Source organism: Mchenga conophoros, linkage group LG2 (genome assembly GCF_057382185.1).
Source record: "Mchenga conophoros isolate Kocher_MC1m ecotype Shallow Benthic linkage group LG2, M_conophoros_male_GT1.1, whole genome shotgun sequence".
In the NCBI taxonomy this organism is placed as follows: domain Eukaryota; kingdom Metazoa; phylum Chordata; class Actinopteri; order Cichliformes; family Cichlidae; genus Mchenga; species Mchenga conophoros.
The window spans coordinates 35,434,007-35,448,901 of NC_140527.1; the positions used below are offsets into that span (position 1 = coordinate 35,434,007).

The 14,895-nt window shown below is 39.4% G+C and overlaps 2 protein-coding genes across 5 annotated transcripts in view; one reads left to right on the forward strand and one right to left on the reverse strand.

The window, feature by feature from the left end:
* The window catches only part of mcf2a (MCF.2 cell line derived transforming sequence a), a 22,694-nt gene extending 16,420 nt beyond the window's left edge, over positions 1–6,274 (forward strand). For 2 of the 4 annotated variants that reach the window (XM_085243385.1, XM_085243411.1), the window contains 8 exons: positions 1,159–1,251; positions 1,539–1,617; positions 1,881–1,944; positions 3,175–3,275; positions 3,704–3,816; positions 4,224–4,336; positions 4,475–4,578; positions 4,672–6,274. In XM_085243385.1, the coding sequence (XP_085099511.1) occupies positions 1,159–1,251; positions 1,539–1,617; positions 1,881–1,944; positions 3,175–3,275; positions 3,704–3,816; positions 4,224–4,336; positions 4,475–4,578; positions 4,672–4,712 (708 nt within the window). In that variant the 3' untranslated portion in view covers positions 4,713–6,274. Of the gene's footprint in view, positions 1–1,158; positions 1,252–1,538; positions 1,618–1,880; positions 1,945–3,174; positions 3,276–3,462; positions 3,572–3,703; positions 3,817–4,223; positions 4,337–4,474; positions 4,579–4,671 lie in introns of those variants that run through there. The other 2 variants (XM_085243394.1, XM_085243403.1) reach the window with 2 other exon arrangements.
* f9a (coagulation factor IXa) lies at positions 6,156–11,882 on the reverse strand. The gene is made up of 8 exons (XM_085243424.1): positions 11,738–11,882; positions 11,391–11,578; positions 11,292–11,316; positions 9,850–9,963; positions 8,838–8,972; positions 8,471–8,763; positions 8,224–8,347; positions 6,156–7,753 (listed from the first exon to the last, which is right to left on the reverse strand). Exons 1-8 carry the CDS (start codon positions 11,871–11,873, stop codon positions 7,164–7,166), a joined length of 1,605 nt encoding a protein of 534 aa, XP_085099550.1. The 5' UTR covers positions 11,874–11,882; the 3' UTR covers positions 6,156–7,163.
* Between the last annotated feature and the right edge of the window lie 3,013 nt (positions 11,883–14,895).

The following is a 14,895-nucleotide window of genomic DNA, read 5'->3' on the forward strand; positions in this document are numbered from 1 at the left end:
ATGAGAAAATTTCAAATTTCAATTAATCTGACAACACAACAGTTTTCCAGAGCTCTAACCTTCAGTGTGTGGATGCCATAGTGAACTGTGTTAACATACAGTTATTTCCTTGACTGAGTCATGCCTGTTTTTAACACAGGGCCTAAAGATCGCACACATCTTATATTGATTTTTGGCCTTATCTGGATCTCAGGAGAGATTTTTCCAGATTCCCTGAACCTTTCAATGGTATTATGAACTGTAGATGATCAGATATTCAAACTTTTTATGATTTTAAATGAAATGAAAACTTGTTCCATGATTTGTAGATTCAGGTTTTACAGTATGGTGAATATTTGCATTCCTTTACTGCTGAAAACCTCTGCTTCTCTAAGATGCACTTTTTTTAATCACCAGTCATGATGCTGACCAGTTGCCATGGAACTTGTTTAGTTATTTCAGCTGTTTATTTTTGTTGTTTTTACAGACTTTGGCTGTCCTCTCCCAACTTTTTTGTGACACTTTACTGCCATCAAATTCAAAATAAGATAGTATTGTCTTAAAATGGTATGTTTTCTTAGTTTATACATTTGTTATGTTTAAATATGTATGCACTATAGTGTCCACAACATGCAATACATGGTGTACAGAAGGCAAAATTTATATGAGTTTATAGATTTGTAAATTACAATTGAGGAATTCCAGAAATCTAAGGATGAAAATAGAAGAAAATAATTTGAAACAAAGCCAACCTATAGTTTAAAAAAATCACAATACTTTGGATGCAAATGGTCTGTCCATGACATCTAATCTGTTCTTTTGTTTTAATAAAAAGTGATGAAATAGATCTGAAGATGCTGAGTTAATACTACTGTCTTTATCGTGAGCTCCTAGCACATGTGCTGCTCACACAACATGTGTGTGTTCCTGTAACACTTCTTTTATTGTGTGTAGATTTGTTGAAGTTGTCACAGTTGGTGTCACACTAACAGCTGCAGCTCTTGATTTATTATTGAGGGTGTGGGAAGGAAGAAGTCACACAGCGGAGGTGTGCGTGTGACCGCAAATGCTTGTGTTGCGACGGGACAGATGTGTTAACATGATGTAACACTGATGTATGATGTGCTGTTTGCCCTGCCAGTCCCAGCTTCGGTGTAAACAGTGTATGTCTCTTGGCAGATGACTGCTGTGGGGATCACAGAAAATGTCAAGGGAGATGTGAAGAAGTTTGAGATCTGGTACAGTGGCAGGGAGGAAGTGTATGTGGTTCAGGTAAGGCAGCATTTTTAAAAACATTTAAATTAAAGCTGTAATGCAAAATCTGTTGGTTTTGCTCGTATTCATTCCCAGTTAGCAAGATATATATGGTTTGGGGATGTTATTCAAACAAAAAAAAAGATATATTATTATTTATTTAAAATATCTATTTAAAGTCATCATATTGTTGCACATATTAATTACAAATAAAGAATAAATGGTAACGTAGCTGGAGAAAAACATGTTCAGATTTTTTAAAATCCAAATGACTCTTCTTGTTTATTGTTTGTGTTTTTCTTCAGGCTCCTACAGTGGAGGTGAAGATGGCCTGGCTCAATGAGCTCCGTAGAATCCTGACTAACCAGCAGAAGATGCTTAGAGGTCTGAGAGCAACTTAAGTTAATATGGGAAAAAGAATTCTCAGCATAAAGGTTCCCTTTAACCGTCAGAGCTTTGAACTGACTCTCACAGCACTCAGAGAGCAAGAGTTCAGATTCAAAGTTCCACAGTTGGTGGGTTAGCCTTTATGCTCAGTTTCTTCACCCTGCGCTTTTCTTAAAAGAAAGAAATTGAGTTAAAAGTCAACTTACAGACTTGGCTCATCTCTCCTTATATGTCTATAATATAGTACCTTTTCCTCACAGATGAAGCATATCAACACGGCCACATCGTTGACCATATGCCACTTTCTCCACCACTCTCTGAGAGGTCAGTGCCTACAGCTGACTATAGACGGTTATTTACACTGTTGTAAGTGCATGACTGTAGGCTGTAGTTGCACAAACACACAAACCTATGCAAAATACGCCCATATGTAGTCAGTGCTAAAACATTTGCATTTGCTGAGTTTTCACATGTGATAGAGCTTGAGTGAATGAGACATTTCACACGGCCCTGGTAGGAGGCTGTGTGTGGCGGTGTATGAAAATGGGCACATGCCCGACTGTGTTCACTGCTGTCTAGTTGCCTATCCCCACTCCTCCCGTCCCCTACCTGCAGGGGCATGCGGCCGTCCAGAGGGGTTCCCAGGGGCTGTCTGCCGGGGCTGGACTTTGTATCGCTGTCAGCTGACGTGTTTCTGTGCCTGCGGTCCCGGAGCCCCCGTCCCCGAAGCCCCCGGCAACGCCCCCGGCCACGTCCCTGCCACTACCCACAGCGCCACTGACCTGCTGTTAACGCTCAGTGGTAAACAGCTTGGCCCAGCCTGGCTTGATTCACCCTGGCATGACCCATGTGGCCTGCCTTAAGGATTAAAAACCCTGGGCTGCTGTGTTTGCAAACTGATCGCCAGCTACACCCACTTTTATAAGCCTCATTCCAGTCCATAATTGATCCCCAAATACTCCTGCCAGCGTCTCAGCAGTTCCATCATAGCTTTCTAATACAGTTTCTAACACAATCTTATTTCTTGCACCTCAGATTTTCTATTTTGCATGTAATTGTAAGGACAAACAGAAGAAGAGTTTAAGTTTCATTCCATTTTTTAATTTCTTCATGACAGCCGCTTCTTGAGATGGGCCTCGTTTTTTGAGATCTGATCAAGCATCCGGGAAATTTGCTTTGCTGAAAACTTCTTATTCAGCATCCAATAATAAAGTTGTTAAATCTCTACATTTGGATCTTAATAAATCGAGACCAGATCTTTCCTTGTGCCAGTGGTCTGTAAGTACTACTTCCCACCCTTTACAAAGAGGCTTGCAAATGGCTGCTGTGCTCTGTGTTGTATGGCTGGTGCCTAAGAGGCCATTGGTGTATGAGAAACAACAGGAAAGAGTTGTTCTTAACAGACTCACCTGGGGCAGCATTTACACTTCCCATGTGTTATTACTGTAGAAGTCATAGTCTGACCCCAGTGCATGGTTGAGGATAATGCCTGTCCTGAGTGTTTCTGACTCTGTGCACTATTTGGTCTCATGTTGTTTTGTGTTATTTTCCCAGCAAACAGCAGAGGGCATCAGTGAGTTCAGAGGAGACAGAGTCTGGGAGGAGCAGTCCAGACCCCCAGCCCCACTCCCCGAAACACCAGCACAACCGTAGGAGTGAGTAAAATCTCATCGCTGCGCATTTATGTTATAATCAAGTAGATACTTAGTAACTAAATCACAAAAAAAAATAAAATAAAGGGAATCTTGCAAACTATACCTGCATTGCACACTGTTGTGCCGCTGTTGCTGATTTTCTTCAAAATCGTAAACTAATATAGATATTTGACTTTTCCCCCCTCAGCAGTTCAGGTGTACTTTGATCTGAAGAAACAAGTACATCGAGGATTACAAGGGAAAAAGGTCCATCTACTGAGATTAGCTTTTGATTCCACCTTCTTATTAATTTCCCAGTAAGTGACAAAGGGGTCATTGTGATGTCGACATAGTTACTAAGTATCTACGTGGTGCCTTTTAAGATGTGGTATTTGGAAGAATGTGCTTGCTGATGCCTTTAACAGAAAAAAGTCATGTATGTGTCCCAGGCTGGCCAGGAGCTCCTCACTCCGTAGACATCTGCGAGGGTCTGGAGGAGTGGCCTGGAGGTCGCGACCCCTTCCATCCATCTGACACAGAGGAGGAGGTTTTGGTGCAACTGGTGAGACCAAATGCAACTACAGATACTGTATAAACTAAAATTCTCCCAGCTCTTTTTGTAACCTCTATTATCTAGTTAAATGCCAAAAAAGGAAAGTTGTCTTATCTCTCTTTGAAATTTCCCCACACATATTATGAAACATTTCCCATATTGCTTTTGCCTGTAAGTCATCTTTTACTGCAAAATACCCAACCATACTTATTGTACTTTTTAAGACTATTACTGTTACTTTTTCAGATAATTTTGAACCTTTTTTAAAATCTATTTTGGGGCTGTTGTGCCTGTTATTAATCGCTCTCTTTAATATTTTCTTCTTCATCGTGCCTTTTTTATGCCACACTTTGTAACACCTGCTTTCAGAAGCGACGTATAAATAAATCTGCTTGACAGTTTTCCTTCTCTGTTAGTCTCCAGGCAGATACAGGGTTTTGGCTGACTGTCTCCAAAATGGACCAGACAGCATCATCATCAAACGTGGAGACGTCATCCAACTACAATGTGAAGACAACAGGGGGCGCTGGTGAGTTTTCAGCCACTTTCAGCAAACCCTGTCAATGGGGCTTAGTGATCAGCCGAACTACCAGCGTGTGAATGGATACAGTTATTTTCCTTCCCTCCTGTAAACACTTTCCTCACAATTCTTCATCCTGGTGGAAAGGCTGGTGAAAAATGTGACTCTGCAACAAGAGGGCTTCTTACCAGCTGCCACCCTGCAGCTGATTATAGGAGGCAGCAGGCACGAAAACTCCTCCAGACTAGGGGGTAAAGACGAGACCTAGACTTCCATCTCACAATAATATTGAGTATTTCTTAACTCTGATTCTCTTCTCTAAAAGTCTGTGTATTTTCTCGTAGACCCAGGAAACCTGAAGGTGAGAAAGCTCAGCTCCCCATAGAGAAGAAAGCACATATTGTGATTATATTTACCTTTGGGTGAGAATGAACAGACAGAAAGCAGACTGAGCCATAGCTGTCTCATAACTGATCCTCCCATGCCGTCTTCTTTCATCAACGTTCAGTCATTAAAAAGACAAACATGGAAATCTACACAACAGTTTTTTTTCTATGGCTTTGACTGACAATCTCCTAAACCAGAGTTTTCTGACAGTGAAGGTGTGGAGAGGTACCAGCACAAAGACACTGGAGCTGATGAAACCACTACGGACAATCAACAAGCTACCCCCGGATCTTGTTTGGTCTTCCTCTTTTCTCATTAGTGATAAATATCTCTTCCCTCTGGCGCTCACTTTGCAACACATGCAATCAGGATGCGAGTTTGCTGCTTAAACAATGGGTCATTTCACAGTCTGTGGACTCTTCAATCCTAATACTTGAGGTTAAAGTAACTTTATGGGTTTGTGTGTGTGTGTGTGAGCTCCTGTCTCAGTATGTGATGAATGGATGCTAACCCAGGATTTGCCTAAAAACCTTTCTTAAAACATATACATGCCACCGCATGCGGTGTCATTTTTAACATTTACTGTTTCTCGGCGTTTCATCTCGTCATTGCATTTTTCTTACATTTTGCTCCTTAAGGCGTCCTCTTCTGTACAGTACGGGAGTTACAATGCCAAATTGTGCCATGCCATAATGCCTTTTTTATTCTTGCTCTTGTAGAGTCTTTTGTATACTGTTTGCAAAATCAAATACTCTGTCCTTGCTTTAAACTGACCTCACAAACATTCAATGGGCACTTTAATATGGTGGAAGAATGATGGAAACTAAAAATCCACCTATTGTTTACCGAATGTGTTCATTGCTCGCTGCTTTACCTCTCTTACTGTGCATTTCCTTGTGTTCTAGATGCTATTGTCTTTGTTTATTCTTCTGTGATGTATGATGAATGTATGAGGGAGGCAGGGAAGACACATGCCTCCTGCATGCAGGAAGCGGTTGACGTGTCAAAGATGGTAATGTAAGGCACAGGCAAATATGATGAAGATTGATGGCAATGTATTCCTCTGTGTGTGCCATAGACACATGCCACAGAGCCCTCAAACACTGTCATTTTCATCATGATCTTTTGGGAGCTGTCTTGTCAAATGCAGCAAAGGAAGAAATCCTGAAGCAGAATGAGAGAGAATGATATGCTGCGTGTACTCGGCCATCACAGAGGCAAATTGTTTCTTCGCCAGCATTACAGCTCAGTTAATCTTGGGTTCCTCTTTAAAATGGATCATACAGCCAACATGAAATATACCCTCTGTATTGAACACTTAATTAAATATTGATTGCAGACTTATATGAATTTACCACATCAAATTGAGCCCCCGGTCGGAGGGCTGGCTTTGATACGATGCATTTGATATGGAAATGAATCTAGAAAGCAGAAGGGGCCATTTCCTGTGTTGTTAATTTATTTATTTTACTGTCAAGTCCCAAATGAAATTACATACCCATATTTTTACAGGAGCTATGCTTGATTCTTGTGCAACATCTCCTTTATTTGCTCTATTAGCTTATATGAGAAAAATCACATTGTTTGTTTGTCATTTCAATCCAAAATGCTGCAGAATTTGCACAGATTTCCAGCTCGGGAAGCAAAAATCATGCTTGAGACGTTCTGTCTCTTGATGAGCCATATACCCTACGCTAGTTGCTGAACATTTCTTTCGATAAAAATGCATGGCAACCGAACAATGAGTTGGTTTGTATTATTAAAGTCATCACTCTACACAGGCATTTTTTGTACAGCTTTTCTTATGTAAAGAAAGCCAAATGCAAAAGTATTTGCTGCAATAATATGTTTTTTAAGTGATAAAATAATAGTTGTTTTGACACGGTGATATGGTGGCTCACAACTAAGCCCGGTCTTTGTCATTCACCCTGATTTAATCTATTATTTCTGTCATGTTTCAGTAGCAGCTGTCTTAAATAATAAAACTGCAGAATTTTCTCTTTTTGTTGAGCTTTTGGTCAAATTTAATTTGATGTTTGGCTTTTCAGATTTTCGTTTTATTCATCTTTCTTATCAAATTCATTCACATAACATGTAAGTGATGTTCTGATACGGGCAGATGAACTGGTATTTTCTCTTATATTTATTTGCATAGTATGAAAGGGCATATTAAATCATAGGTCTCAACACTATTTAAGCATATTCATGTATTTCTCTTTACACGTGCATTTTTACAGCTTATTGTGCTTCTGTTGTTGAATTGAATGCTGGAATTTTTGTAGTCTAATAATTTTCACTCCTTTAAAAAAACGTTGCGCTTTCTTTACAACATCTACAAGCTGTACTCGTATTTATATGAATTCATTTGCATGCCAAATTCTTACAGTTAAAAAGCAGCTTGCAGTTTTCCAACCTGAAGTGGGTTTGAATGCTTCAATACTTTTTATTTTTACGGGTCAGGGTTTTCATAATCAAATGCCATCCTGTGTTTAGTTACCCCCATAACATGGTTTATCCACTTGTAATAAAGAGAGATCCGGGTGTACACACCATATTTCCCTTGTTTTGCACATTCTTCCCCCCAGCTTACGATGCCTGTGAGGAACCATGTATTATGAATGCTGTTTGCGTGAGGGCCTCCACTGTCGCCCTGACAGGCATCTTTGGCCTCATTATAGTATCCTGCACAAAACATGACAGGGGTGATCCTTTGGCTGCTGCTCTGCGTGCACTCTATGCGATCTGTGAAGGGAACCTCGACTTTCTGCAGCGTCTTGGCCGTGGCTCCAAGGAAGCGTGTTCTGCCCCAGCCGCTGACTGTAGCTGGGGATGAATCCTTCACTAAGGCCTCAATGAACGTCATGGGCCCTATGCAGATGGGTCGCACTGCCTTGGAGAAGGTGATGGGGCTTTTGAGATAGAGGAGGCCGATGTCATGGTTGTGTAAGCTTAGAGTGGCATTGTAGCGTGGGTGAATGTGCTTCTCCTTCACATCATGATTCTGCTCCGTGCCTTCGTTGATGTTGATGTTATTCTCCCCTATAATCAAAGATATCATATCTTGTTGAATTGTTTTTTAAACTTCACAACACAATGCATGAAATAGAATTTCAAAAGTAGATGAACTTCCTCTCCCAAGTGCAAGAAATTAACTTTTAAAAATCAAAATCTGATTCATAAAACTACACTAGGGCTGCCACCCCACTTATTTTCTTTATTATTATATGGTAATTTATTGATAATTTAATTAACAGCTTAGGGAATGGTAAAAGGCTCCATTAAAAAATAAAAAATAAAGTTATGTTCTGATCACTGGGCCAAGATCCAAAGGTGCTCAGGCTGCTATCACAAAAAAAGAAAAGGATGAAATCTTGTAATCTTGTTGAAACCAGAAACAGGAGAGCCAGTAATCACAAATAGTTAATATTCATTTGTTTTCTGGTAGCTGTTAAGTGGAGTAGATGCAGTAACACTCTAAACAGCGCCATTTTATTGTATGTCAGCCTTACCCACTCTGACGAAGAAGGAGCCTCGTGCCTCTATCAGGCAATGAGCAGCAGTGATAACCCAGTGTTCGCTCAGAATGGATCCCCCACAGAATATATGACCACTGGGATGTGCTACCAAGGCTACCTGAAAAAGAGAGAAGACCTGAGCTGAGAATAAGCCACTACCAGAGTTTCCTTCCTGTATGTACTTCCTGTAGCAAACTGCTTAAATTGCATTGGGTATGTCTGCTTCGTGACATTACAGTACCTGCCATGGGATCTCTCCCGGTAGGACCACTTCACCTCCAACGATACGTTTATAAGGCGTAACTGGCTCCTCAGTGGGGGCCTCAGTGTCACTGTATACCCACAGGGGCAGTTTCTTTCGTCTATTTCTTGTGTCCATAAACGATACTGTGGTAGTGGCTGGAGTTGAGGGAGGGTATGGAGTAGTGTTCGTGTTGGTCAGTGAAGTGGTGTTTGCATTCTCATAGTGGAGCACAGATCTTGTATATACTCCACTCTGTGCTGTCAGGGCAGTTCTGCCACATGGGAATTCAACTGGTGATGTGAGAAAAGAGGATTGATACAAAGTCATTAATATGATATTGAATATAGCAGGAATAAGCTGATACCTTCTGCTTCACAGCTGACACCATCCTGCATCAGCCTGTATCCTCTAGCACAGGAGCATTTTGCTCTAAAGACTCCTAATGAGTCACAGAAGTGCATACAGTCTCCATTGTTCACATCGCATCTTTTTGCTATAGCTGAGGAGAAAAAACAAAACAAAAGCAAAACATAATTAATTCAAAACAACCCTCTTAATGAATATATATACATGTTGTTACCATATCATATAGAAGTGTGTTTTGTAACACAATAATATTTAATATTTTATATAATCACTGAAATAGGTTTCGTATGTTGTTATTCACTTGCTAATACTAAATTTTAAATAAAACCTTTCTAAATGTGCTTTCAGCGCTGTAGGCCACATTCTGAGCACAAATGTGTTCAAAGCAGAAATGAGAATTCATGTTTCTGATGAATCTTTTTAGTTTAGTAACTAGTAACTATTAGTAACTATTCCCCTGAGTTTTGACCTGTTGTGGAGGGAATAAAACTTTAGACATCCACCAACTCTGTAGCCTCATATTTTCTTCCTAACTTCTTTCTTAAAATGCATCTTAAATCAGAACAATAGCTGTGAATTCCTCTCTATAATTTACATCAATAATGGATGTCTAGTGGCTAATTTATAATAGCCAGTATGAACAAATTAAATTTTTGTTTTTATCTTTAAATAGGGATTCACATAGCCATTTCACATAGCTATTTTAAGACAGACCATCTGTTTTGAAAAGTGAAATAAAAATTCAGGTAAATCCAGGTCTGTGGGATGCTGCTTTTAGAATATCTAAAATGGCCAACAACCTAATTTTGGAACCAGAGTGATGCTGAATGCGAGACACTGATTTAATTTAGAAAGAAGAAGAAGACTGAAATGCATCTGCTTGTTTATCCTTTGATCCTTTGATCTGATCACTGCTGATATCAGATTGTCACGAAATGTAGGAAATGTCACTACAAAACCAATTTTGTTTGATTACAGTTTATATATCCAGTCACATGGCATTCACTCACCAATCTCACAGTTCCTCCCAGTGAAGCCAGATGCACATGTGCAGGTGTAGGAGCCCAGGATGTTTTTACATGACCCCTGGTTCAGGCATGGCCCTGACATACACTGATTATCATCTGAGGAAATCCAAACGCAGAACTTGAAATTAATTTGATATTATATATTACATATATTGATTTATATTATTTTTAAAATTTTATATTATATTATCATTATATATTATACATAAATATTAAAGCAGTAAAAAAGTAATTGGCCCCTTAACCTAATAGCTGCTCAGGGCACCCTTAGAACTACTGTCAAACCTTTGATAAGGTTCTTTGACGTCACTCGGAGGTATTTTGGCTCACTTTTCTTCACAGAATAGTCTTAATTCAGCTATAATGGAGGTTTTTCCCAGCATGAATCGTCCAGGTCCTGAAGCAAAGCAACCCCAGACCATCACGCAACCACCAGCATGTTTAACTGTTTGACTCTTCTTTTTAAGAAATTATGTTTTAGCTTTATGCCAGATGGAGACGCAAACCTTCCAGCTTTTGTCTCATCTGTCCACAGAAGAAAATAAATGGGAGATGAGCTTTTGTGTTGTGTTTTGTCATATTAACCTTGGAACTCTCCCACAGAGGCAGTTTGCACACAGAGGCCTCTTTCTTATTGTTGAACTCTGACCTTAACTGAAGCAAGTGATGTCTGCAGATCTTCAGATGTTGTTCTGGGTTCTTTTGTGACCTCCTGGATGAGTTGCCGATGTGCTCTTGGAGTAATTTTGGTAGGCTGGCCACTCCTGTAAAGGTTCATCTCTGATCCAAGTTTTTCTAATTCTGGATAATGGTTCTCACGGTGCTTTACCAGAGCCCTAAAGCCTTAAAATGACTTTGTAATGCTTTTGAAATGGTTAGATTGTGATGTGTTCTTTTAGCCTACTTCAGCTTGGCAGATAGAGAATTATTGACCTCTGGCAGTCATCAGGCCTGGGTATGCTTAGTGAAATTGAAGCCAGCTTTACAAAATGTGTTTAAAGAGGGGGTAGGAAGACTTCTTCTTCACATAGGGCCAGGTTTAGATAGTATTTTTTCCTCTTAATAAATAAAAATAAAAAAATAAATATTTTCTTTTAATACAAAATGCATTTTGTATTTCTTGGGTTATCTTTGTCTAACATTAAAATTTGTTTGATGTACTGAAACACGTAAGTGTGACAAATATACAAAAATCTAAAAAATCAGGGAGGTGAAAATATTTCATTTCATTTTGCATTTACAGATAAACATGCATAAATATACATAAAGAATATCTAAGAAAAACATGGTAATGTTACAAGATAAAAGACAAACCTTTAGTGTTGAAGTTTTAAAACTAGGAACGATAAGTAGTAATTAGTTAGAATAAAGAAGTTTACCTAAAAAGATGCTCACATTCAATCATTTATTAAGCACACTCTTACCTGTATATCCTGTCCAAAATTCCATCTACAATACAGAGTAAAGTCAGTGATCGGTGCAGCCAGCAAAGCCAAATAAAATCAAAGTAAGTGAATACTCACTGTCTTTTCATCATTCTCGAATGTCTCCCTCGCCTCTTCTAGGTCGCATAATTCCTCTATACACTCTCTCTCCAGGTTTCCCTGCAGAAACTCCTCAAACAGTCCAGTGTTGTAACGTTTGTGTCTGCGCAAAATGCTGTCAGCTGATTGACCGGACAGAAACACTTCATCCGCAGATGGAGCCGGAGCTAGAGTAAACAAAGGAATAAGAAAAAGCTAGTTTGTGTTTATCCACTGGTTCATTTCGTAAGTCAAAAGCAACAACTTCTTAAAGTAAATGCTGCTAAAAAGTCCGCAAAACGAAAATGTACCTAAAGTTAAAGAGCATCACTAAAATGTCACAATACCTCCAGAACCCAGTCGAACATTTAAAAGCAGAAATTGCAGCAAAGACACAGAAATGAGTCCCATTCCAAATTTTTCTGCCATCCTGACAGAAACACTCTCGACTGCTACTCCAAAGTACAATCTGTGTTTGCACATGTGCACCAACAATTAATCGAATGTTTGTTCAGAGAAAAAAAAACAGTCTGTCAGGGAAAAACTAGAGTGTCGACATCCACTGGCACAAAAGACACTGGGTATTTCCTCCTGAATACAAGGATAGTCATTTATTAATGAAAGAACTGTGAGAAATTTAAATGATTACTTACATTAAGGAAACAGGGGTTCTGAAAATGGTGTACTGAAACCAGTCAGCTGCAATGACTTATGTCCTGGTTTTTAACCTTTGCTCCAAGGACAATTTTCAGGCTCCAGCTCTCAGTCATAAGCCTGAGCTAATATTACCTTTGTGCAAAATTATGGCATTTTACCCATTGTTGTGCTAAAATCATGCCATAAGGTTGATTTGTCCATTAATTATTTGTTAGTCAGTCCATTTAAAAACGTGTTATTAACATGTACATGGCATTAAAATCTCTCCCAGTTCGTCTATATACAGTTACGCATAAGCAGTTATTTAATTTGCCTAACAGAGGTAGAAATAAAATCCGTCCAATATTGTGTGCCGTTTTCAGAAACTCGACTTGATGGTGGCCAGACCACAGAAATTAATTTATTAAGTGTACTTCAAACTTTGCGCCACAAGATGGCGTCCACACACCTCAGTAAGGGAGGTAGGCGACAGGGTTTACGATGATACTTCACTGCAGAAGGAGTCTAAGAAACATCATAATACTATACACGTGTGAAGGCCGTATAATGTAAAACATGGAACTAAATCACTGGATTTTTTTTTTTGAAAAACAGTTTTAAATGTATTTTTTTTAAACTCAGTTCTTCAAAATAAATACATAAATAATGCAGTGAAAATAACGGAAAAGAAGAATCTACAGTACTGTACAAAAGTCTCTTGTGCTTCCAATAAGCGAGGCTTGCTTGTAATTTTTTTAAGTGACAAAAACCAAACAAACAAAACAAAGCTATCTACAGCAGACAAACAGTATCACAAAGTCATGTCCTTGACAAATAGGAAAGAATCCAATAAAGGCCTGACACAGGACCTGAGAGATGCATCTGGGCTCCATTGATCCATCTACTGTTCGCTGAAACCACATCAGAAATGGTCTCAGTGGAAGGGTGGCTGGTGAAAAGGGAGTGTACGGAAAGGCAGAAAAGGTTGAGGTTTGCCAGATTACTTAAGAAGTGGAGTGAAAAAATCAGTGGGCACAGGTCTTAGGGAGCTATGAATCCAAGTTGATAATTTTTTGTTCAAATCATTATCTTCCATGGTTTTAGTCTGCAGTGCTAGTGGTTTGATGCAATTAGAAATATGCCACCATATGTTGCTTGGATAGGAGAAAGCTGTATAGGTCCTAATTATATCATTACATTCCCAGAAACTTTAATAAAATTATATTACTGATGAGGAAGGAGAACAAAAATTGAAGAAAAGCATTTATAAGTGTAAATAAATTAGGGGTATTTTCCATCATTTTCCAATAAGCTGCTGTCATTGATGACACACTTCCTCATTCAAAGTGTGACTTTACTGAGACAAAGTGCCAGCAGCAGCATCAGTATTATAATAAAGGGTGGGCCATTTAGAAGTTGGCCATCTTGGATACAACTTTTGTTTTTTCAATAGGAAGAGGGCCATGTGACACATCAAACTTATTGGTAATGTCACAAGAAAAACAATGGTGTGTTTAGTTTCAACGTAACTTTATTCTTTCATGAGTTATTTACAAGTTTCTCTTTGTTCACAGCCATTGACATGTCGAAGAGGTTAACACGTGAGGAGCGGATCGAAATTGTGTTGATATCTGGTGAACGCAGTAACCGGGTCATTTCAATGCAAGACACCCTACAAGACCACCCATCTCCCATGCTACAGTTAGCAAACTGCGTGCTAAGTTTCGTGAAACTGGTTCAGTGTTGGATTTGCCAAAATGTGGACGCAAGAAAACTTTCGCTAATGAAGAAACATCATTGGCTGTTCTAGCTTCAGTCAGCAAGAGCCCACAGCGTAGCACTCGCCGCATGTCACTGGAGAGTGGCATTAGTCGAACATCCCTTCGGCGGATATTAGCTACTCACAAATGGCTCCCTTACAAACTCCAGCTACTGCAGCATCTCAACGAGGATGACCCAGATCGGCGCACAGAATTTGCAGAATGGACAAAACAAATTGGAACATGACGCAGAAGATTTCGTTCAGTGATCAGGCAAACTTTTATGTGAATGGTGAAGTTAACAAACAAAACCACCGCTATTGGTCTGACACTAACTCACATTGGATGGATCCCTCTAAGACTGTTGGAACAACAAAAGTGATGGTGTGGTATATGGGGTACAACGACAGTGGGTCCATTCTTCATCAATGGAAACCTCAAGGCCACTGGATGTTTGAAATTGCTACATGATGATGTGTTTCCCGCTTTATGCACTGAAGCTGGCACGTTCCCTGAGTTTTTCCAGCAAGATGGTGCCCCACCACATTATGGGTGCCAGGTCCGAGCTTTCCTAGATGAACAGTTTCCTGGAAAGTGGATTGGTCTCCCGATCTGACCCCCTTAGACTTTTATCTTTGGGGTCATCTGAAGGCAATTGTCTATGGTGTGAAGATACGAGATGTGCAGCACCTGACACTACGGATACTGGATGCCTGTGCTGGCATTTCTCCTGCGGTGTTGCTATCAGTGTGTGAAGAGTGGGAGAAGAGGGTTGCATTGACAATGCAACACAATGGGCAGCACATTGAACACATTTTATAAGTGGTCAGAAACTTGTAAATAACTCATGAAAGAATAAAGTTACGTTGAAACTAGAGATGGCACTATACCACTTTTTTATGTCCGATACCAATATCATAAATTTGGATATCGGCTGATACCGATATGAATCCGATATAGTGTGTTTTTTAATCAATAAAACAGTTTTTTTTTAATATCTTACTGCATTTTGTATAAGTTCAAACTCAAGTTAAAAAAAAAACACTAAAGCTATTCTGTTATACCTGTATGCAAAAAACTACACTGCACCCAAAATATTTCATAGTTCA